General features: G+C 44.9%; 1 protein-coding gene across 1 annotated transcript; it reads right to left on the bottom strand.

The window, feature by feature from the left end:
- Nucleotides 1-831: 831 nt before the first annotated feature.
- On the bottom strand, nt 832-1,804 carry LOC147526380 (uncharacterized). The gene is made up of 2 exons (XM_086629984.1): nt 1,500-1,804; nt 832-1,468 (listed from the first exon to the last, which is right to left on the bottom strand). The coding sequence occupies exons 1-2, from the start codon at nt 1,802-1,804 to the stop codon at nt 832-834; spliced, it is 942 nt and encodes a 313-aa protein (XP_086486110.1).
- Nucleotides 1,805-25,084: the final 23,280 nt, after the last annotated feature.

Below are 25,084 nucleotides of genomic sequence, written 5' to 3' on the forward strand. Positions count from 1 at the left end.
TTAGCTCTCCCTCACAAACTTCCCAAACTGTGTAACACTCCAGCAGCACTGGGAGACCCAGACTAAGTTTTTTCCACCCAAAGTGAAACATTTATTTGAATTTTCTCAAATATCTTAATGTTGCAACAAACCCCCTTTTCCTCCAGATAGAGTGTATTTTTGAGGATCGGAAGTTTTCTGTCACAAAGAACACTGGTGAAAAACACTGGGTGTGTTCCAGCGTGCCTTTGATCTGCTGAAGCAGAACATTGGGACTGGAGGTTGGGCTAAGCCCAAGCGCCTTTGCCCTCAAGTCGTGGGTTCTCCTGAGGGCCAGCAGAGAGAACAAGGAAAGTCGGTATGGCTGCAGAGCCAGGCTTTGGAGCGTGTTCCTCTTTCACCTCTTTTCCTGCCCTTTGCGTTTCCCCGGGGAGGCAGCGAGGGGTACCTCCTGAGCGGTTCCCTCGCTCCCGTTCCGCATCTCGCCTGTGCGCGGCTGTTCGCCACAGCTGTTGGCCCCCTCCATCCTCCTGGGAGCACACTCATGCCGTCCAGGTTCTTGTGGGCTGAACCATGTCTGCAGATAGCTCAGACACATCAAACGGAATGACCATGGGGGCTCACGGCAGCCCACTGGATCCACTAAGCCAACACAGGATCAATTGCCAGGAGCACAGGGCAGGACGATGACCACCTGTTTAGGAGGAGGAACTGCCAACACGACTCTGGGACTCTGGGGGCCCTTGGTCAATGATAGGGCGTGGGGGGCAGGGAGAGGCAGCACCCAGAGACTGTGTTGTGAAAATAGGGATTTGTTTATTTTTTCTCCAATAGAGAGTTAATGGAGCCCTGCTAGTGCTGCTGGTGGGGCCGCCTCTTGCAGGGCTGAAGAGAGTCCTGGGGGCCGGGGGCTGTCTGCTTTGTGGGGCGCCGGGGCCTCCTGCGTGAGCGGTCTCTCTCCCGGCCAGGACCCCCGTGGATGGTGGCCTCTGACGTGCCGGCTTCCTCCTCCATGCTGGAGCCTGCAGGGCTGCTGGAGGAGGCCAGGCTGGAGACAGGAGTCTCTCCCTGGGAGCTGGTGGGGCTGGGGCTGGCTGCAGCACTGTCCTCCTCCTGCCCAGCAGCATCAGAGCGCAGCAGCCTCTGGGCCCCTTCGCTGCGCTGGCCCACGATGGTGTCAATGAGGCCATGCACTACTGGTGATGTATGTTCCAGGAGGTTCGGCTGCAGCAGGTGGACCATGGCTGCCTCATCCGGCCCGCAGCTGCACAGGACGTGCAGGATGCGATATTCTGCAGCCATGGAAAGCCACCACCGTCCCTTGTAGATTGTCTCCAGCTGCCTGCGCAGCCAGGGCAGCACAGGATCCAGGAGAAGCTCTTGTCTTTGGAAAAGTTCTTTCCAGACCTGGGTCTGGAGGCTGCCCATGGTACCCCTGGCTTCTGTCCCCGCAGCCCCCTGCTCAAGTGGGGACGGCAGCCCCCTGCTCAAGTGGGGATGGCATCCCCTGCGGAGAGGGCGCCAAGGACGCAGCAGGGCGATGGGGGCTGCTGTTGGCCACATGGCCGGGAGCTCGGCCTGTCGGGCTGCTGACGACTAGCAGATGTGCAGGGGGTGTGATGACATACACTAGGTAGTTGTCTTCTCCCCACACAGAAAACTTGACCTTCTCCACCTGTCCTCCGCAGAGTGGGCAATTTGGTGTTGTTTCTGTACACCACACAATGCAGCCCGGGCAGAACTTGTGGCAACAGGGGACGGCGCAAGTGACGTCATCTCGTGGGTCCTGGCAGATGGGGCAGATCCACTCTACCTCTGTGGCCATGTTCATGCAGTGCAGTGGGTTGGGAAGAGCTGAGGAGAAGCTGCTCTCCCTCACTGGTGTTGGAGCTGCCAAAGGGTGTCACCCACTGCAAAATGGAGAGAGGCCATAGGCACTTGCTGTCCTGGGGAGGGGAGGAAGAAATGCCCAGGTCCCTCAGAAAAGACATCCTCCTGGATCCCCAAGCCCCACTGCCTGCCCCACGGCCACTCCGGGAGGGACGTTTTCCCACACAGCTCACCTGCACTGCTGCCAGCACACCCCGCGGTGCCCGGCTGCCTGCTCCAGGCAGGGCTGTGGAAACACAGGAGATGGCTCCGGGACAGGCACCGAGAGCTGCCGATGGCAGCCCCCAAAGCAGCAGGACAAACCTCGACGGCACTCTCCAGACCTCACGGACACTCTTGAGAGGAGTCCTGAACGAGGCAGACTGGCCAGGCTCTGCCAGCACTGCACTAGAAGCAGCGAGGGACACCAGGTCATAGTCCCCCACCACATGGTGACATTACAATGGGCCATCTGCCCCAGCCAAGACAGTTGTCCTCTGGCACCAATGAGATGCAAAAAAATGGGTTTCAACTAAGTCTTCCTCAGTGTATCACATCGTGGGATTTGAATGCCTACGTATAATCTTTTTAGCTTTTAAGTTTTTATCACAGCAGTATGGAAAGTTTCTTTTTTCTAGATGATTCAGAACTATTTTTCTCATGACTCAAAAGCGGTGAAGAATTTTCCCAGGTGAGTGGTTGTAGCGGCCACTCTACGGGACTGTTTCCCTCAGGAGTTTATTTATTATAGTACTTAGCAAGTGAAAGTGGCGTCTCTAGTTGAAACTCTTCTCCACCTGGATGATATGGTGCCTTCCTAGAAAAGGAAGCGTGCTTTGCCTTGCTGGCACAAGCGTCTCCTCTCTCTCCCTGTGGTGTGGTTTAACGCCGGCCAGCAGCTGAGCACCATACAGCTGCCAGCCCCAAAGAAGCTACCAGGAAGAAACTGAACTCCAGCCCAGCCCAAACCAGTACTTCTCCATTTTGCATTTAGCGCACAAACAACTATTCACTTTTAAACAAGCAGAGAAATAAATGTGTATGCTTAGACAAACACTCAAGCTGCGTAGTTCATGTGGTGTCTCGTTCATACAAACCTGTTCCTTCGCTTTGGTCTCATAGTTTATCCACTTGACATCTGGCTTATTGCTTCGGAAAAGACCATTGTAGTCATTTTGATTATTTAACAGAATGAAGGTTTAGTCAATTGTTGTGCAGGTTAGGTATGTGTAACGGTACATTATACAAAATAACAGGTTTGTATTTGGCACGAGCATGTTAACTTCCCCTTTAAAAAGATGAGATCTGCCACTCTGGCGTGATCTCTGCAGTCACCTCATTTGGTCTTCATTGCGTTAATAAGAACATTTGTCTACACAACAGACTTCAACATATATTTTCTACGCTTCATGACCTTTTTTTCCTGAGTAGCTGTATTTTTTCCTTTCCATAAATGAAGCTGTGTTGGCAGAAGATACACACAAGGACAAAAGTTCACTGCTTAATCCTTTGTGCATAATTGGTTACATGGGACTTCCAGCTCTTGCTGTCTCTTGTCCAGTACCTTTCCTGATTCAGGGTCCTAGGCCAGGGAAGCTGGTGTAAAACTCTGCCATGTGATCTCTAGCTTAGGGACCAACCACTGCAGAGGTTATCTGAGCAGCCCTCAAATGAAAGAGGAGTTCTTTGGGCATGTGTCTTTTGGTAAGGTCTCCGTCATACTGTATGACTGGAATGGTGAATTTGTTTCAGAATTACCAAGACTGAACCAATGTTTGCTGTTTCTTTTAGTACAGAAAGACATTTAGTCTGTGATACAAAAAGGTATCAGGTAAATACAGATGAGCAGACCATGGGACCATATTGGTGAGCATGCTGACCTGTTGTGTCAATACACCAGCTGCTGATTCAACACTTTTAAGATGGTTTTACTGGCATCAAGGCAACAGAGATTTTTAAGAGAGGATCATGTCCTTTTAATGCTTACCTCCCAGGGTCTGACATCCAGTTTAATATACTCTGTGTTGGGTTGTTGAATACTGATTTTTGCTAATGGCTTGGAAAATAGAAGCATAATGAGTAATATGTCTTGTATTGCAGCACATGAATCTCAGGCAGCAGGTGGAAAGGTTCTTTTATGAGCACACCCTTAAATTTTCCATTAAAGCTCAAGAAGAGATACAAAAGAAGAGATTTTAGTTTTCTTACGTAACTATCAAGGAAGACGAGTGCTTTCATGATTTGTGTTTGGAACACTTGTAAACGAAAGCACAGCGGCTGTATTGAGTAAAGGACATACAGTTATTTCACTTGTATTTTACTTTTTATGACATGATTGAGTTGTGTGAATTATGTTCATTTTCATTGCATTTACAGGCTGGAACAGATGGTGAAGGCTTAGTTATAGGGACTGTGTCTATGACTATAATGCTGTTTGTGCCAGCAGGATGTCGTGTTTTTAGGCTGATCCAGCAACTAAAACACACACAGTCTCTCCTTCTCCAGTAAAGTGGAGAGGAGAAAAATATAATAAAGGGACTGAGGGATGAGACAAGAACAGAGGGAGCACCCACCAACCATGGTCCTGGGCAAAACAGACTTGGCTTTCTTAAAAGCAAAACAATTTATTGACGGTTACTTAAAAGGACAAAGGGAAACAAAACCGGTTACGTGAGAGAATAAAAAGAAAGCCAGATCTTAAAATCCCAACACCTTCCTCCCCCCACCAGTGGCACAGGGGGCAGGGACTGGGGGAGTGCAGGTCAGTTCATTCCGTGCTGTTACTGCTGCTTCTCTCTTAAAGGAGGAGGAGTCCTTACACCCTTTTCCCCTGCTCCAGTGGATCCCCTACCCATGAGGAAAAATCCACAAACTCCTCCAACGTGAGTCCAGCCCACAGGAAGCAATCCTTCCCCACAGATTGCCCCAGTGTGGGCTTTACCACAGTCTCGGATACTTAGGGAGTTGTAACCACTCGCTCCGGCGTGGGTTGTCACGCAGACTCCAGATGCCTCTCTGCCTTGTCGTGCATCCCAACACGACCATCCTCAGGCTCAGGCATCTTCTCTCCACGGGCTGCGAGTGGATTTCTACTCCACCGAGGCCGTCCTGGCTGCAGGGGGGCCGCCTGCTATCTCACCACCAGCTGCAAGGGAAACTCAGCTCCGGCACACCTCCTCCTGCTCCATCCTCACTGACCTGGTGTCGATGCAGCTGTTTCTCTCAGATCTCACTCCTCCCCAGGTGAACTCAGCCCAGTGGGCACCCCGGGAGTGGGGTGCCCCCGAGTTCCCCAGCCAGCTCCGCTGCTGCCATTCTTCGTGGGCAGCACCGGCCTGATGCAGACAGCTGCCCGGCCGGGAGCCAGGGAGTGGGGGCAATGCCCTCCTCCCTTCTCCTTGCTCCTGGGCAAAGCACCTTTTCCAGTTCCTTTGTCCCGACTTAAATAGGGCAATTCGCAGAGGCGCTGATTGGCTCAACCCCGAGGGGGATGGCAGTCTGATCTGGTGGCCAGAACCAGGTCTGACCCAGTTCCAAAACCAGGGAGGTCACAGGAAGCAAAGCCCCTCTCCTGCCACCAGAACCCCCACCCCCTCCACATCAAACCATGACAACGGATTCCTTGGACGTAGATTCACTGTCTGAACTGTGCTGGCAGTCTGGAGCACTGCAGGCTGTCCTTGGGGCACAGACCCCAGATGGATATTTGGGGATGACCTGAGACCAGGTGATTCGGTTTACTTGCATCTGCCGTGTTTTAAAGTAGGCAGTATTGTCTGGTGAGCAGGGCTATTGGCTCAGTACCCAGGAGGCCTGGATTCTGGTCCAAACTGGATCAAAGAGTTTTCTATTTCCCATCTTAAAAATGTGAATATTTGTCTTTCTTGCAAAGTTCTTTTAAATATTTGCGTGAGTAGAATTAAAGTGATTGCTATATTTCTGGAGCTGAATCTCTGTTCTTCTCCATGTGTGTTTGTAAACAGCTACATATAGAAAAGGTGAACAATGAGGCTGCAGAACAGAAGCCAGATACCCATTTATGCTTCTGAAATGGGACTAATGGGTGATCAGTCTTGATTGGAAGTTTTGAGTTCAATCATTTAAATAGTTCTTCATTTCTTAAATTTATTATGATAGCGCAAGTCTGTTTTGCCTAGGGCCATGCTCTGTGGGTGTTCCCTCCCTGTTCTTATCTTGACCCTCAGGCCTTTTGTTAATTTTTTCTTCTCTCCACCTCACCGAGGGGGAGGAGTGAGCGAGCGGCCTCATGGTGGCTGAGCTGCTGGCTGGGCTGAATCACGACACACTATAACTTAATTCTTGTAGGCAGCCACCAGAACAAGCACATGCGCTTGTAGAAAGAGCTTGCAAAGCGTTGTAACAAGGAGACATGTCAATTTTCAGTTATTCACACAGCCACTTCCGAAACCTCTTGAAGCACCTAGATATTTGTAAATGTATGGCTGAGCATACACAGGATGCTGCTGTTAACAGAATGCTGTTCATTTCAACTGCATTTGGATCTGGTCTCAAAAAATAAATACAGACAAGTTCAATTCATGGTTTGAGCTATCTGAACTGATCGAACTGACATCGTGCAAACAGCTGACAACTTTAGCAACAGCATATGGTCCAAGCAGGTCTATCTAGTGTTCAAGATTTTTCAGCGTGACTCGTGTGTTTTCCACAGGGATGTAATACACAAACGATGGTCTGTGAGGAGGAATCAAAGGCAACTCACCATGGCAGAATATTCTTGTGTCTGTTGTGGCTGGGAATTCAGTATTAAAGTACCTTAGAGTTTGTCATGAATGGTCTGCATTTGCTTTTAAGAGCGCACAAAATGCTACAGAAGTGGCTGTAAATCAGGGTAGAAATGTTGCATCCCCTTCCTTACGCTGAGAATGCTGTTGTTTCGCCACTGCATCTGGCACTGTTGACAGTCTGCATGGCAGACTCCCCAGATAGGAATATGATGGAGGGCCAGAGGTCTGCTCATTTTCACCACTGACAGGGCTTCTGTTGACTTCAGTGGTGCTGGAGGCTGAAAATTCTCTCATTCTTACAGCCAGTGTAGGCTTGGATTTTGAGGCACACAGGGAGCGCAGGTCCTTTTAGAGATTATTTTTTACCTGTGGAAAGGAGATAAAGGGTCATCAGGGCTATTAGTTTGACATACATTTCATACTTTGAATTCAGTGTTGCAGGAAATAGAATCATAGAATGGTCAGAGTTGGAAGGGACCACAAAGATCATCTAGTTCCAATCCACCCGCCATGGGCAGGGAAACCCTCCACTACACCAGGTTGCCCAAAGCCTCATCCAACCTGGCCTTGAACACTTTCAGGGATGGGGCATCTACAACTTCTCTGGTCAACCTCTTCCACTGCCTCACCACCCTCTGAGTGAAAAATTTTTTTCTTATATCCAATCTAAATCTGCCCTCTTTCAGTTTAAATCCATTAGCCCTTGTCCTATCACTACATGCCCTTGTAAAAAGTCCCTCTCCAGCTTTCCTGTAGGCCCCCTTTAGGTACTGGAAGGCTGCTATGAGATCACCCCGGAGCCTTCTCTTCTCCAGGCTGAACAGCCCCAACTCTCTCAGCCTGTCTTCATAGCAGAGGTGTTCCAGCCCTTGCATCATCTTTGTGGCCCTCCTCTGGACTCATTCCAGTAGCTCCATGTCCTTCTTGTGCTGGGGATTCCAGAGCTGAACGCAGTGTTCCAGGTGGGGTCTCACGAAAGCAGAGTAGAGGGGCAGACTCACCTCCCTCGACCTGCTGGTCACGCTGCTTTGGATGCAGCCCAGGACATGGTTGGCTTTCTGGGCTGGCAGCGCACATTGCCAGCTCGTGTTGAGCTTCTCATTCACCAGCACCCCCAAGTCCTTTTCCTCAGGGTTGCTCTCAATCCATTCTCTGCCCAGACTGTACTTATGCTTGGGATTGCCCCGACCCATGTGCAGGACCTTGCACTTGGCCTTGTTGAACTTCATTAGGGAACAGCATTATTCCTCCCATATGCGAATCTTCCCACAATGAGATCCACTTCCATATTGGATTGTTTCAATTGCTTTTTGTGTCATACTGTTAGAAATATTTTGTTTCCCAATTGTGTAGCTCATATAAAAATATGTATGGATCGATTAATAATGAATATTGGCTGTTTAGTTGGTGATTGAGACATGTAAGCATTGATTTATCCGATGCTTAGTGCATATAGGAAAAATGCATTTAATATATTTATTCATTAATTTTAGTGTGATCAAAATTGGGGAAGAACATTTCCCTTTAATAAAGATACATAATTCCCACCAGCGGCTACAGAGGTATTTCTATTAACTGAATACTCATAAATTCTGACTCACTTGGTGTAACAAAGTCACACAAGTGACTTTCCAGCTTCTACTTGTATTTATACTTTTGTCATTAGCTCCATTGACAGGTCAAGAGAAATCCAAAGCAAGACTGACTCATGATTTTTTTTTCTATGAAATGGAGAGGAAAAAATATTTTCTTCCTGTAAACTGTTTTTCTTACTCAAGAACCATCATTCATGGACTGGATTTTAATCTCATTTCTAGCTCAGAAAAAAAAAAAAGAGGTTCGAATTTTGCGTCAAGATTTAAGGGGGCTGGTGGTTCCTGTCAAGTATAAAACTAACCCACTGAATGCGGTTTTGCCGTACTGGTAATAGAACACAGGCTTTGTGCTAAGCTAAAAATGCAGACCTTAGGATTCATCAAGCTGTCACCGAAAATCCAGACAGAAACCCTTTAACAGTTTGCAGCGTTAGAAAGCGGCATTGCTTTACTGCGGCGCTGGGTGCACGGGGATATCTCCTCCTGGCCCGCACACCTGACCCCTGGACAGAAACTTAGTGATACACCACAATCATGCATATTCATAACATGTTCACATATTCATTGTTATTCTCTTAAACAATTGGTTAATTTTCTCTCGCTTTACATGTAAATTACCTCACATGCTCAGTTCTCTTCCTCTGCCACTGTCTTTTGGGTCTGGGGTGTATTTAGGGTAGGTGGTCCGTGAGTCGGTGGTCGCCATCTCCCCCTGCTGGAATTACCTTTTCCCCAAGTCACTGCTGCGCATGTTCACGGTTCAGAAAAACATGAGAACAAAGTTCATACATTTTCTGGGATGTTCCCTTCAAGGGCAGACAGTTCTTGACAAAGAGTGTCCCTCCTAATCACTCCTGGCAGCTTCAAGAATGCTCATCGTGTTATGTTCCTTAGGTATGTGCAAACCACCTACTGAATCCTTCGATAAATTCTTATAAAAATTTTAACTCCTTCATTGTTGGATAACAAGGCTTTCCTTTGATTTATGTCATCTACTTGATGCTTTCTTTCAGCTTGTTTAGTTGGAACAGAAATTGCTTAACAATCAGATGACTATTACCTCATTTGGTTTAGGTTTTGCTTAGCGTTGTACGGTTGTGTAGTTTAAGTCCTACTGTTCTATACCTTTGCATCAAGAGATAATAATACTGGGTTGTTAGTTACTCAGTGTGGAATGAACTGTCTGTAACACTGGAATAAGGATGCATTGAAGAAGAGTTACAGGCGTTGGGTGATATCAAATGCCCTGCAGCTGTGGGTGTAGGAGGATATGAAAAGCCCATGGCTACAAACAGCTCACCGAGGATCAGCTACTGGTCATTGAAATAATATGGACTTGGGAACTAGGTAAAGCTAGTTTCCTGGATAACAGAGAAAAAAAAAAAACCCACACATTTATCTGGCAAATGATATATAGTAAATTTGGATATGAGGTGGAACTGTGAATCACTGAAGATCAGGTAAGAGAGCTGTGTCAGCAACCACACAAAGGTGAATCCACACAGATGCAGGAGCAGGAAGGAAGAATCCTCCCTCCTTGATATCCTACTCCTAGCAAAGGACTTGGAAAGCTGATGAGTCATCTTAAGCTGATGAGACATCCTCAAACTGATGTTGGATCTTAGATACAGAGGGATGAGCATGACACCAGAGAAAGGGGTAGGTATTGGAAAGTTTTTATGTGTTAATATTAGTTTTATCATTTTGATGAATGAGCTTTAACAGCTGGATTATTTTAGCTATATGTTAATAGCACTGCAGCTGGACTAACATAATTTATTGATTAGACTTTGCAGTCTTTAATTAGTCAAACAATTAATTATTGACTTGGCATAGTAGGTGTGTTTCCCTGGCTAACGTTAAGTGGAAAAAAATATAGAGAAAGAAAAGAGTGGAAAACGTCAACAACCTAAGCTGCAATTTGGACACAACAAACCGGTTTCAGGTGAGTGATGTTTGTCTGAATACATGTGTTAGATGCTTTTATAAAGGTTGACAACTTTATTTATAGAGAATACTCCTGAGAATTTTGCCTGGCAGAATTATGTTACCATTTAATTCATGAAGCAGTCAGTTTTATAAAAAACAGCAACAACAACAGCAACGAAACCAAGAAAAAGCCCCACTCTATCACATAATGCAAGAACAGGTGAATCCTGGGATTAGTCTATTTGTAGGGAAATGGTATGAAACTAGGGGTTGACTTGCAGTGTACAGATGTAGAAGACCTTGATTTGGGGGGAATGTAAGGTGGCTTATGATTAAGCCTAGTTGCTGGCCTTTGGGAAAGACCGAAGATCACCCTAAACCTAGCCAAACCAGCCACTTCAGCTTGTTAGGAATGGTTAAGGAGGGAAGTTGCTGAAGACAGGGCCGTGGAGCGGAATGAAATGGCTCCCTCTGCTTCGAGGTACCCCCACTTCTTGAAAAGGGTAGACCAGGGGTGGGTGAAAGCCCGAGACTGTCTCTCTCACAGTTCAGGCTGAGGCTCAAGCACACACTGAAGCAGAATACCTCAAAGACTCATCCTCTGCAGCCTGCGGAGGGAATCTGCGAGTCTGGTCCTAAAGCACCAAGAAGCTTGGACTAACGAATCACCTCTGAATCTCGTCAAGCTGCCACTGATGCAATGAAGTCTGAGCCCCAAGTGAGCATTTACCAAAACCTAAACTAACTCTTAGGCATATGGCATGAAGATGGCCAACGCACAGCATGTTTGCACATCTTCCTCTGTAATGATAGTACTGTCAGTTCAGGTTGCTCTATCAAAAATAGGGACATAAATAGAAGTTAATTATTTGCACTAATGTAGGATTGACGCCCAGCCAAGCTACCCTCTTGTCGGAGTGCAGATCCTTGAAGAGACTGCACGAAGAAAATCCTGTGTAAATAAGGACTGGAGCTCTAAAGTTAGGCCTCAAGGGCAGAATGCCCTTGAAGTTAAGGATAAGAAAACTATGCAGTATGATAAGGGAGTAGTGTTTGCTTAGAGCAGAGCTTCGCTAGGCGGGTGTCTGTTTGAAATAAGCTGTTAAATATGACAAGCATATGTATCATCCAATAATGGTGTAGAAAAGGTGCGGTGTCAGGATTATTGGCAAATACTGTCTATATAAGCAATAAGAACTGCGCAATAAACGAGACTTCCTGCAGCTAACTCATATTGAGTCGTCTCAGTACTTCTCCAAATCCCTTCTCCGCATTATGGCGCCCGAACAGGGACGGGAAAAAAATGAGCTGGACTCACTATCGTTTCACTCGGGACATTATTACTTGTTTTGAACGAGTGTTATTTTAGCGGGGAAGGGACGGCGACCTACAGGCGGCCCATCGGGGAAAGCCGGGCGGATCTACTTCAGGCGGCCTATACGGGAAAGCCGACGATCCGCAGGATCCACATCCAGGCGGCCCATCGGGGAAAGCCGTGCAGATCTGCATACAGGCGGCCTATAGGGGAAAGCCGGAAGATCTGTAGGATCCACTGTCGCGGTAAGACGATGGAACAGGACGTTGCATTGTCGTTGTTGGGAAGCTTCTTAGAGAAGCGTGGATTAAAACTTGGAAAAAGATATTGGCCCCCCCTGATTGCAGGGGGGTATGCAAAAGATATTATCGGGAAACACGAAGAATTAGGATCCAAAGGAAAGAAGAAGTAAGCGACTGAAGAAAAAAAAAAAAAAAAAAAAAAGCGACAACTGCCTCAACAGGAGGAGGTAAGCGACTGGGAACAATGGGAAGCATGGCTTTAACAGAACATAAGTCTGTAGTTAAAGTGTTGACAAAGTGCTAGAGAAACCAGCACTATTAACAGTTCTGACTTGATAAAACTCCCGGTACTCCTGGTTTGGGTATCAGCCCATGTACCAGAGGCAAGCTCTTCAAATATATACATGACAAGGCCTTGGGACACTATAGACGTTAAACTTTGGCGTGCAGCCACCTGGGGGGATGCTGCTGGCCTGGAAAAGTCATCATCGAATCTTTTGATCCAGGGCCCCGAACGAAAGACAGACTTATTGCTTCCCCCCTCTTCCAACGAAGTCGGTACACCGGCACTCCCGCGCCGCGCCGCCCACCGCGCCCGGCGGCGCCCCGGGGACGCCGCTGCTGCTGCCGGCGGGGGCCGCGGGCGCGGCGTTTGCCTCGGCGCTGCCGCCCGTGCGCGGAGCGAGCCGCGGCTGGACGGGACGGAGACGCGCGGCGGGCCCCGCTGCGCCGGTTCGTTCGCAGCTGATGGTCCCTCGGCGGGAGGGGTCGGCGGCGGTTACGGAGCGCGAGCGGCCGGAGCTGCGGCAACAACAACAACAACAACAACGACAACAAGGGGGGCCGGCACAGGGCCGCTGGGTCGTCATCGCCACCCTGCCCCCCCGCCCGGCTGAGGCGAGGGAGGGCTGCCCCCCCCCCCCCCCCCCCCCGCCCCCCGCCCCCGCCCCCGCCCCCGCCGCTGCTGCCCCCCCACCCGCCGGCCGCGCCTGGCGAGCGGCCGCTTGGCCCCGCCCCCCCGCCCGGCTGAGGCCCGGGGCCCAGGTTGTACCGCGAGACAGCACATCGTAACTTGGATCGTCTCGATCGGCATCGCGGCAAATAACTAATTCTCTTCTGTTCCAGCAATTTCAACAGTTAATATAAGTGTTGCAAAACCATAAACATGCATATTCCATTGTACATCTGCGACCGCACACCACGCTGCCAGGGCCTATAGCAGAAGGGAGCAGGCGAGCTGAGCCTCTCACGAGTGCAGCTCTGGTACCAAACTCGCTCATGCAGGCAAACATCTTGCATGACTTCTACCATCAGAATGCTAACGCCATTAGGTGACAATTTGGTATAACGAGAGTAAGCCCGCTCAATCGTACAATTGTGTAGTACCTGTCAAAATACGATCGTGCCACCAGTGAATGGTGTTAATCCTCGTGGTTTACGCTCGCAGGAACTTTTGGCATACACTTCGTATCAGACATATGTATTTTTGTCATCATAAGATATTGAGCATGTTATTGGTATTCCTTACAATCCTACTGGGCAACTGATCATAGAATACGCACATGGTACTTTGGAGAATATGCCTTTAAAACAAAAAGGGGGAATGACAGGGAAATCTCCCAATGAAACAATAGCTAATGTGTTATAGGTGTTAAATTTCTTAAATCGAGAGCTAAACATTTTGGGATGAATAAAATGTCACACATGTCAAAATCAGGCACAGGCAGGGCTACAGTAAATGGCTTTCCAACAACTGACTGAATTGGCTATGAGAGCATTAAGACGTGTCCCTGATTTTTTGGGACAGGGGAGGCTTCCTTTGCTTCCATTCGGCAGGGAGCACAGGAACCTTATGAGCATTTCTTTGATCAGCTACAAACAGCAGTTCAGAGACAAACAGAAAATCCAGCTGCTGCAGATGTCTTGCTATTCTAGTTAGTAATTGAAGATATCCTCTTAAGCACGTGCCAAGCCCATGTATACAGCAGTGTTGGTGACAATATTGGGGCAGCTGTAGCTATTGGCAGTGTTATAACAGGATGTTTTAAATGGCTGAAAAATCCTGAAGCGGAAGGTGACCATCTAAAGAGTGCTTTCCAGCATCTATGCTCTCCATCCTTTTCTACCTTTTTACAATTTCGTTTTATTTCGTTTTGCATCATGATGAACTGTCACCAGAGTTCTCTGCTCTGTAGTGACAGAGCATTCTGTGTATCACTGGTGGTTCGCAGCATCATGAGGCATTTCGAAGGTTTACGGTTTTGGATTTCACAGAGATCTTAAGCTAAGACAATCACTTATCTTGAATAGCACACCCTACTCCTCGCAATCTATTTGCACATCCATTGTCCCATATTGACATGAATCAAATGAATACTTTTTGCACAGGCAAGCTCCTGATCCTATCAGAAATCAGGCAAAAACAATTGCAGATTAATAAAGGGTGTCAGAATGTGGGCTCAAAATTAGGCGATGAACAGCTCAAATTAGGACATATAATTCCCTCCACTACCCTATGGATTACTCCAATATTTGCTAACCCAAAGAAATCAGGAAAATGGAGATTTACGTTAAAAGTTTTAAGAGTTATTAATGCAATCATTTCACCAATGGGTGCATTACAACCGGGTGTATGAAATCCTACTATGATTCCAGAATGTTAGCATTTGATGGTGATTGATTTAAAAGACTGGGTTTTTCTACCTTTTTACTCTTTTATTTATTTACACCCTAACGATTGTCCTAGATTTGCCTTTTCAGTTCCAGTACTTAACGATGAACAACCCACGCAACAATATCATTGGATTGTACTGCCTCAAGGAATGATGATTAGTCCTACAGTTTGTCAATTGCTGGTTGATGATACTTCCCATCAGGTCAGACAGTAGATCAAGCTCAGCAGATTGTACACGCCTGCCCTGACCGTCAGCGTATTGTGCCTTCAAATAATCCAGCAGGAGTAAATCCAAAAGGTTTATGTGTCAATGAATTATGGCAAACTGATATTACTTATATTCAATCATTTCTTCGATCTAAATATGTACATATACCTGTTGATATATTTTCTGCCTTTGCTGTTGCTACTGCTCACACTGAAGAAAACCATGGGAGTACCAAAGAAAATTGGGACAGACAGTGATCCAGTATGGTGCCTTTTTACAGGATTGGGGAGTGACTCACACTACCAGTATCCCTCATTCACCTATGGGACAAGCTGTTATTGAACAAACTCATTTAACGTTAAAACAAATGCTTGATAAAAAAAAAAAAAAAAGGGGGCAGTCTTCCGTATATTTCCCCACAAGAGTTAAATTTATTAGGATAAAATTTGTAGGTAGTGCCAGCAACAACCACGTTACACAAACATGTTGTTTTAATCTAAGTGACCATGGTGAGTCCATCCACGAACAATTGCAATGGCTTGGAGAGCATTTGGGGAGAATTGTGGTAGAGGATTGTATATTGATATGTAAACTGTCTTTATGTTTCTTATGATTTAGTATATTACGTGTGTGAAAGTTGTTTGTATATATTGCTTGTATATATGCTTTGTGTGTTTTTTCCAATCAGAAGTGAGCTACTGGAAGGAGAGGCGTTAACTGGTACCGAATTAATGACAAAGAATTACAAACTAGACTTAGTTGTGAGCACGTAACTTTGAAAAAGGAAGCTAGGAGAAATATGTTACAACTTAAAAAATCTGCTGTTGGCCAGCAGAGCACATACCTGGCGGCCTTGTCGCATGCACTGGCCACGCGTGCAGCAACGCCGTGTCAGTACCTATTTCATAGACTCTGCTGAGGGTGTAAAAGGGATGGCTCAGAGCGGAGCGGAAGGAGGCTGCAGAGCACACTGTGTGGATAAACAGGGGACGCCCTGAAGGTGCCGTGCCTGCCTCTCTTCTCTGCGATGACCCTGCCGACTGACACCCTCCTGCTCAGTGGAATCTTGGATATAGCTGAAATAGTAAAGCCCTCAGAAAGGGAAGTAGTATGCTAGAAACTGCTTTTGCAAGGCTGTACCAAAACAACATGCTAGTAACTGGGGTTGACAGTCTTGTGCACAGGATTTTCTTCGTGCAAGAAAAGAAAGGGGGATTTGTCAGAGTGCAGATCCTTGAAGAGACTGCACGAAGAAAATCCTGTGTAAATAAGGACTGGAGCTCTAAAGTTAGGCCTCAAGGGCAGAATGCCCTTGAAGTTAAGGATAAGAAAACTATGCAGTATGATAAGGGAGTAGTGTTTGCTTAGAGCAGAGCTTCGCTAGGCGGGTGTCTGTTTGAAATAAGCTGTTAAATATGACAAGCATATGTATCATCCAATAATGGTGTAGAAAAGGTGCGGTGTCAGGATTATTGGCAAATACTGTCTATATAAGCAATAAGAACTGCGCAATAAACGAGACTTCCTGCAGCTAACTCATATTGAGTCGTCTCAGTAATTCTCCAAATCCCTTCTCCGCACCCTCTCACTCCTCCTCTTCAGCAGGACCGGGGGAATTGTCTTCTTCTCTACTTCCCATCAGCAGGTGATGTTCTGTCAATTCCTGGGAATTAGGGCCTCAATTCATATAGCAGTTGCTTCAGAAGACAAATGCTTTAATAACAAATGTTGCCACCAATTCTTCTCCTACCTGTTAGCTTTTATTGATGAACACGATTTCATATACTAGCATACTAGATGATCTTTGAGGTTCCTTCCAACCCTAACCATTCTATGATTCTATGATATGGTATGGAATATCCCTTTAGTCAACTCTGGTCAGCTGTCCTGGCTATATCCCCTCCCAACCTCTTGTCCATCGCCAGCCTCCTGGCGTTTGGGGAGCAGTCACTGGAGAGGCAGCCTTGATGTTGTGGGAGCACTGCTCAGCAGTAGCCAAAACACGTGTGTTATCAACACCATTCCACTACAAATACAAAGCACTGCATGGGCTTCTACGGCAAAAGTTAACTCCATTGCACCCAGACCCAATACAACAAGGTAAAAGGTATCAAATCATACTAGCTCCAGCAGCTTTCCCTGCAGGGAGAAAATAATCCAACTCTGCTTTGGAAACTATTGAAAAGAAAAGCAGAACCAAACACTGCTGAATCAAATTACTCTGATGGACAAACTAGTTTGTTGTTTTGCTTAGTGTCCACTCATCATTTATCAAGCAACTTAAAAAAACAAATAAACAAACAAAAAGCCCTTAAAATGTGTGGCATTCCCTTCAGATAGGAGCATGAAACTTTAGATATGATATTTTCCTGCTGACAGGTGATGCTGACAGCAGTAGGATCTATGCTTACAAGTAGCTACACACCTAAAATGGAGGGGTGTATACATCAACTGGGGTATAATTGAATATATTTAAAATATTTTTTTTCTTTTTTTTTATTCCTGAAATCTTTGCACGGCACTAGCAGAATTCAGTGATGTGTCACAAAATTCTGTGGGGAATTTTTCAAGCAATGGCTAACTAAGCTTTCAAAATAGAATGAAAATTAATTTTATGTCCCCCAGAGAAAACTGCTACAACAAACTTGACATCACATTGCTTTTTTAAAACCGAACTAGTCAAACATTCATGATCGATTGTGCACCCTGTGGGAGAACACCATAGAAAATGCTTAAAAAGGGCATTTTATTTCAAGAGGAAGAAGCAAAAGCAGCCATGCAAAACACTAAAACCAAAAAGTTAAGATACTTATGAGATGAGACCATGGGAAAGTAGCTTTTCTCAGCACCCCATTGCCAGCAAGTCCCTGAAGAAAGCCTCATAGTAGATAAAAAGTGATGCTGTGCTTTAATACCCACTCCTTGAGGAGAAATAACATTATGACTGTATAACTCTGCCATCCTAGGACAATTCTGGGTGATTAGCTTTCTGCTGTGGCTTGAGACACAAGAAGTGTATTTAAAGTTGCACCAGTCTTGCTGATCACAGTGAGAGCAGGACTAGTGTGTGACTGCCTGTAGTTGGGAGATACTGTGAGCTGAATGTCTCTGAGTGTCTAGAAACCTGAGATTTCAATAACCATCCTTGCAGACTGTCTGCCTCCTGTACATTAATTCAACACGTTAACTCAGGGAAGAAGAAACACCCACATTTGAGAAACAAGCTTACAGAAGAAAACAATCTTATTCCAGAAATCTAAATTTCTTCTCTTAGGAAAGGAAAGGTACTGGACAGGAGAGAGCAACAGATGAAGGTCCCGTTTAACCCATTTAAGCATTTGATACTGTCTCACACGACATCCTTGTCTCTAAACTGGAAAGACATGGTTTTGATATATGGACCACTCGGTGGATAAGGAATTGGCTGGATGGTCGCACACAAGGAGTTGTGGTCAACGGTTCAATGTCCAAGTAGAGGCCCGTGACAAGTGGTGTTTCTCAGGGCTCAGTACTGGGGCCAGTGCTATTTAAGATCTTTGTTGGAGACATGGACAGTGGGATCGAGTGCACCCCCAGCAAGTTTGCAGATGACACCAAGCTGTGTGGTGTTGTGGACACGCTGGAGGGAAGGGATGCCATCCAGAGGGACCTTGACAGGCTGGAGAGGTGGGCCTGTGAGAACCTCATGAAGTTCAACAAGACCAAGTGCAAAGTCCTGCACGTGGGTCAGGGCAATCCCAAGCACAAGTACAGGTTGGGCAGAGAATGGATTGAGAGCAGACCTGAGGAAAAGGACTTGGGTGTGCTGGTGGATGAGAAGCTCAACATGAGCCAGCAATGTGCACTGGCAGCCCAGAAAGCCAACCGTATCCTGGGCTGCATCAAAAGAAGTGTGGCCAGCAGGTCAAGGGAGGTGATTCTGCCCCTCTACTCTGCCTTTGTGAGACCCCACCTGGAATACTGTGTTCAGCTCTGGAATCCCCAACACAAGAAGGACATGGAGCCACTGGAGCGGGTCCAGAGGAGGGCCACGAAGATGATCCGAGGGCTGGAGCACCTCTGCTATGAGGACAGGCTGAGAGAGTTGGGACTGTTCAGCCTGGAGAAGAGAAGTTCTCTCTGCTGGCCCTCGGGAGAACCCACCACTTGAGGGCAAAGGCGCTTGGGCTTAGCCCAACCTCCAGTCCCAATGTTCTGCTTCAGCAGATCAAAGGCATGCTGGAACACACCCAGTGTTTTTCACCAGTGTTCTTTGTGACAGAAAACCTCCGATCCTCAAAAATACACTTTATCTGGAGGAAAAGGTGGTTTGTTGCAACATTAAGATATTCGAGAAAATTCAAATAAATGTTTCACTTTGGGTGGAAAAAACTTAGTCTGGGTCTCCCAGTGCTGCTGGAGTGTTACACAGTTTGGGAAGTTTGTGAGGGAGCACAACTCCTCTTGCCCCATGGGACTAGAGCCGAGAGAAGCTTTGGACTAGAGTTAACAAGCAACTGTGCTGAAAAGGAGTCTTAAGCCGAGGCTTAGCTCCTTGAAGTGGGATTGCTAGTAAGTCAATTGCAGGGGAAAGACACTTTGGGATGGTAAGTGAGGGGCTCATCTGGTGAGTGCTGGAATGCTAGCACATCTAGTTTATCGGCCCTGATTTAGCCTCACTCTGCCCACGCTGAGAGGGAAAGTCGTCCTCTGGCCCTCTTCAAACATTGTGCAAATGAAGGTAGCAGCTGCTGAGATCTGTAGCACTCATCAGCCCAAGAAGATGCTGAGCCTTCTCTGTGGGAATTAATCGTAAGGAAGTCTAATCATAAGAAATGATACCTTGTTTGTGATTTTATTGACACTTTACCAATTCTCTTGCGAGTCTAGGTCATTTTTCCTTACGATACTTCGATGTTCATGTGATGCAGAAATTCTATTTTTTAAAAAAGGACCCTCCACATTACCCAGAGGTAGAACTTCTTGTGACACTTCTCTTCTAGCTTTATCCAGTTCGTGTTCTGCATCCTCACACTGAGGCAGAATTCCTCATTCTGGCCTCTGAGAAAACTTTTTTAAAAGATTCTCTCAGAATCTTTCACATGACAGAAGCTGCCGCTTCAGTTTACCTGATTTAGGTAAACGGGTCAAGTTGAGATGATTTGGAAAACACCGAAGGAATGAAAACCATTATCGGTCTTTTATTTGGTGAATAATTAATTACTTTCTTTGTCTCACAGTAAGAGGATATATGAGTTTGGACTAAAACAACGGACTAGGGCTCCAAGTCTAGATTTTAGCACTGTCTCTCGTCCAGAAATCTGGTTCTGACCTTGGGCTTTTAGTCTTTTCATCTATGCAGCTCAGTTCCCATCTGTTTACTTTCAGAAAAGTGAAGAATGAGGGCATGATTGCATGAGATATTCTGTTACTATGGTAATGGATGCCACGAAAGAGCCTATTAATAAATATTTGAAAAATCTGCAGCCACCTCCTTACCATCTCCTCATTAAGCCCTACCCGTCCCACTCCCTATTACTTTGCATTAGTATTTTAAGGAAAGGTATCCACATTTCAGAAGTTGGGCTTTATATAAGGCAATTGCATCACCCATATACAGCAGCTCATGGGTGGAAAAGGAACTGTTTGTGCATTTTATGGATTGTTATAGACATGCCTTACTCAGGTATAAACACGGCAATACATCAACATAGCAATTCTCCATATACATGCCTTTTTTCTGTTTATCTTGTTTAGGAAGACGAAGAAATCCTTAATTACTAAGGCTCAATGGTTTCTTGTTTTCAAAATCTAGCTCCACTCTTTTTTAACTCTTGTGCATTCAAAAGGACTGTTCAAGTTAAGCAGCATTCAGGTAAGGTTTAAGAGGAAGAAAAAGAATATTGAAGCACATGAGATATAAATTTCCTAGTTTTCTTAGGCTTTTTCACATGGCTCTGTGCACTGAGGTTTTCACTGGGTAGACAGTACGAAACATCTATAAGTCCCTTTCAAATTCAAAATCCAGTAAGAGCGGCCAGTGATTGCAGCAAACCGTGTCTGAAGTAATGACATTTATCTGGCATTAGCGAGCAGCCATCCCCACTAACTTGCCAGGTCACGCTAACATATATGGGCACTGCAATTAGAGCTATCCTTTAGAGATTAATACAAAACAAAGACAAGTGTGTGTTTAAACGAACACACTGGCTAAATGACAAAGATTGCTATTGGTATAAATGTAGCTGTTCAGGCAATGACAGGTTAGTTTAAAGCCATCTCAGGTCACATTGCAACGAGCACAGTGGACGTTCACAGCACCTCAGCTCAGCTTTTCACACTGTAACAGCTGCAAAACGTTCAAGGGATATCAAAAGAGTCTGTTATTAAAGTTATACCTTAATGTCAGAGCAATATGGTTGGGTCTAGTTGAATATCATTACTGCTTAAGAACATTCAATGTTCCCAGTAATATGCAACTACATACACCTTTATGTCAGGGAAACATAAAGCTATCTTTAGATGAGGAATATAAATTTACATAAAGGCCTATATTAAACAGACCTTTATATATATTTACCTTGTACATTAACTTTACCGTTATGTAAATATACCTTTAGGGAAGGTAAATATAAATATACCTTTACATAAGGTGTGTATCCCATGTGGTGGGATGACTCCTATGACTAGAGTGTGGGAATGCAAGGATACGGGCTATTTAGGAAGGACAGGCAGGGGAGACGAGGAGGTGTTGCTGTCTACATCAATGACCAGCTGGAGTGCATGGAGCTCTGCTTGGGCTCAGATGAGGAGTTGAGCAAGAGTTTACGGGTCAGGATTAAAGGGAGGGCATGGATAGGTGACATTGTAGTAGGGGTCTGCTGCAGGCCACCTGACCAGGAAGACCGAGTGGATGAGGCCCTCTTTAGACAGATAGGAGCAGCCTCACATTCACAAGGTCTGGTCCTCATGAGGGGCTTCAACCACCCCGATATCTGTTGGAGCGACAACACAGCAGGCACAAGTAATCCAGGAGATTCCTGGAATGCATTGATGATAACTTCCTTCTCCAAGTGAGGGAGCAACCAAGGAGAGGTGCTATACTGGACCTTGTTCTCACCAACAAGGAGGAGCTGGTGGAGAATGCGAAGCTCAAGGGCAGCCTTGGCTGCAGTGACCATGAAATGGCAGAGTTCAAGATCCTTAGGGCAGCAAGGAGGGAGCACAGGGTGCTCACTGCCGTGGCTTTCAAGAGCGCAGACTTTGGCCTCTTCAGGGATCTGCTTGGTAGAGTCTCATGGACTAAAAGCCCTGGAGGGAAGAGGGGCCCAAGAAAGACGGTTAATATTCAAGGATCACCTCCTCCAAGCTCAGAAGCAGTGCATTGCACCAAGAAGGAAGGAGGCAGAAACATCAGGAGGCCTGCATGGGTGAACAATGAGCTCCTGGACAAACTGAATCACAGAAAGGGATTCTACATAGGGTGGAAGCAAGGACAAGCAGCCTGTTCGAGTGCTGAACTGTTCAGATATTCTTGGTGGGATAAAGCAGAAGTAAAATTGCGAGTTTGTATCAGCAGATCCATAGACATAAATCCCATTTAAGTAATAAAAATTTGTATAATCACATGGATTTCTACAGAAGTGAAAGCAAAGAAAGTTATGAGAAAATTGCTTGTGTCTTCCATGTATATTTCAGAAGTAACTAATGTTTATAATGTTTATAATAGCTTTGAAACTGGCAACTCAACATTACCTTTACACAGGAAAAATACATTTGTCTGAATATTTCTCAAATGGCAGAGACATGCCAGTGGATACAGAGTTGGAATACATTAGAAATGGACTTGAACAGAGCCTATGGCTTTTAACTCTGTTATCCAATAGATCTCCCACTGACCTCAGCATATGTGTTTCTTCGAAAGACGCAGCTAAAATCTTCCATATGACTGCCATGGAAAAGCAGTTAGAAGAATGTGAAGCTTTTGTGCAGTACAAGAACGGAGTGTGATTCATCTAGTTTTACCGCTAACAACAGGCATCTGAGGATATTGTTAGATAATCAGGCATCTGGCAAAGACAGATAATAGTGTTGTGTACTTGTTTTTCACCATAACTGTAAGGTTATAGTGATAACATGAGTTCCGACTGAGGAAGGGAAATGAACTAACAAAACTCTCCATGAGAATAAAAGAAGAGAATACTATTGAGTATAAAGACTGCAAGTTGCTCTGCAGAGGGAAAATAACAGTAGAAGATGCTGATAAGATATTTTTTCCTAGTTAGGAAGTAACAGCAAAATCCATTATAAACTGCCACAATCTAGAAAGCTATCATATATATTCAGAGATTGTTCAAGATAGATTTTAAAGCAATGGCTAAAAAAGAATCATCAAAATGTAATTATAAACAAACAATTGCCTTGGAGATGCTGACTTTCTACTGAGCCTTTGTAGGTGTCATAGTTTGGACAAGTTAGCATTTTTAATTATTGCAGCAGAAAAAATTTAAAGCTGTCAGTGACAATGTTTGCAAATGAGAAAAAGAGAAAGCGGTAAGCTAAGAGACACTGTTCTTTTGATGAATTTTGTGCCTGTAACCAAACCGCTTCTGTCTTCTTATAAAAAAAAAAAAAAAAAACGGAAGAAAGCGAAAAAGAGAGGCGAAAAATTATGAGGAATAAAGTTACACAGCTTGGCCTTCTGCCCTTCAAAATCTCGACCCACATGGTCAGTATGTAGTTATTTCCATCTGTTAATGCTTCTAAGGTGTGTATTCATTTATGCACACATGGAGCTATCCAGTGGTTATTTGCAGCCCAGGTGCACGTTAATCTGATATTTAAACTTTCAGGAGTTGCTTTTCAAAAGTGGTAAGCCTCCATCTGCTCACATTGGGAAGTTCTAATTTCCTCCAATTTTTCAGCACATTTGGAAATAAGGCCCTTGATTTAAAAAGGTATTCTGCTGTGCAGTCTTATGTTTTAACTCTGATACTAATAAGAGTACATGAAATATACTAGCATTTTAATTACATTCAAACCGAACACTCTGTAAAATCTTTACTGTAAAATAGCCACCAAAGGGAAAATGTAAGGGCAATCAATGGACTGATGACAAAGTCCTTGCAAACTTTTTCTGCATTTATCAGAGAATTAGGTCTCTTTAATTAGGTCACAGAACAAATTTACTGATATTCATAACTTGATTCACACAGACCTATTGATTTCAAAGTAAGCCACCAATATTGACTGGATATGTGAATACTCACTTCTATGAGATCTATAGTATTAGACTTGTTCATCACATTAACAAAATGAACCTTTTGGCTATTTATTTTTTCTTATAGTCACCTTTTTTATACTCTTACTCTTTATAATGTCAGATACAGGCTACAGCAACCTGGACCACAGGCTGGTAGGGCATTGTAGAAGTCTCCTGGGTCATTACTAAATATTCATATTTCCCAGGGGATCACTTCCCTGTCTTCAACTCCTGGCTACAGCTCAGTGCCTGCAGTAAAGGGAAAAATTTTTCACATCTGTAGCCTGTAATTACAGTTGGTTCTTATTTCTCTGTCCAGAATATCTAAGTGCTTTGATCTCAAATCAAAATAATAATAAATATACATTATAATACTAAATTATATCCAATTTAATAATACTAAATATTATATTATATAATAATAAAATATGCCCCTCTGTCCCAGGGACAGTCAGGTTTGAGACGAATCTGGAAAAAACAAATGAATTTTTTTTGCAGATAAGTTGAAAAATTGTTTGCACGTACTGTATGAAAGGCTACAAAAAGAAAAGGCATTTTGACTTTGAGACTGAGATTTGCCAATTTGTTTAGACTACTTTCTTAAGGCCAGACACTGAATTTAATCAGTTAGAAAATCAAAACCTTGTTTTAGTTTGGGCAATATTATCAACTTATTATGACTTATTGTCACAGTGCTTTTTACCTAAAAGCTCTGACCATCCTCTCATTAAAGTAGTTATAGCAGATGGACGCAATTGTATCATGGCTGTTTCACACAGTTCCTTCCCAGTAGTAATCCATGAAGCTATGCCTACAAATCTATACCAGCAACTGTTGCTAGGCAGTCATCACAGAGAAGGAAATATGTATTTTTGCTCCACATACACAGCTGAAGATATTTCTGTGGAGCTGAATTTAGTCAATGCTCACCTCAGATATGAGACCTTGTGGTCAGTCTCCAATAAAGCAATGCAATAAAGGTTCCACAAGAATGAAGTTAGTGTATGTATAGAGATGATGGAGACTGAGGAAAGCCGGCAGCTGTTGGGGGACTTAATCTTTTTCTGTGTCATTCTTTTGACTTTCTGTTTTGTTTCAGCCTGTTATTTCAATAGTGAAAACTTCTGGCATATGATTAGTTGTAAGGTTGTTCATGCTCAGAAGAGTTTCTTATCAAGACACACTGACATATTATCTCAGTGGCTCTTTCATTTAGCTAATCTTTTGCTGATGAAGTTGATTCTTCTCTTGAAACAATGAATACAG

The sequence above is a fragment of the Tauraco erythrolophus genome, chromosome Z (genome assembly GCF_009769465.1).
Source record: "Tauraco erythrolophus isolate bTauEry1 chromosome Z, bTauEry1.pri, whole genome shotgun sequence".
In the NCBI taxonomy this organism is placed as follows: Eukaryota; Metazoa; Chordata; class Aves; order Musophagiformes; family Musophagidae; genus Tauraco; species Tauraco erythrolophus.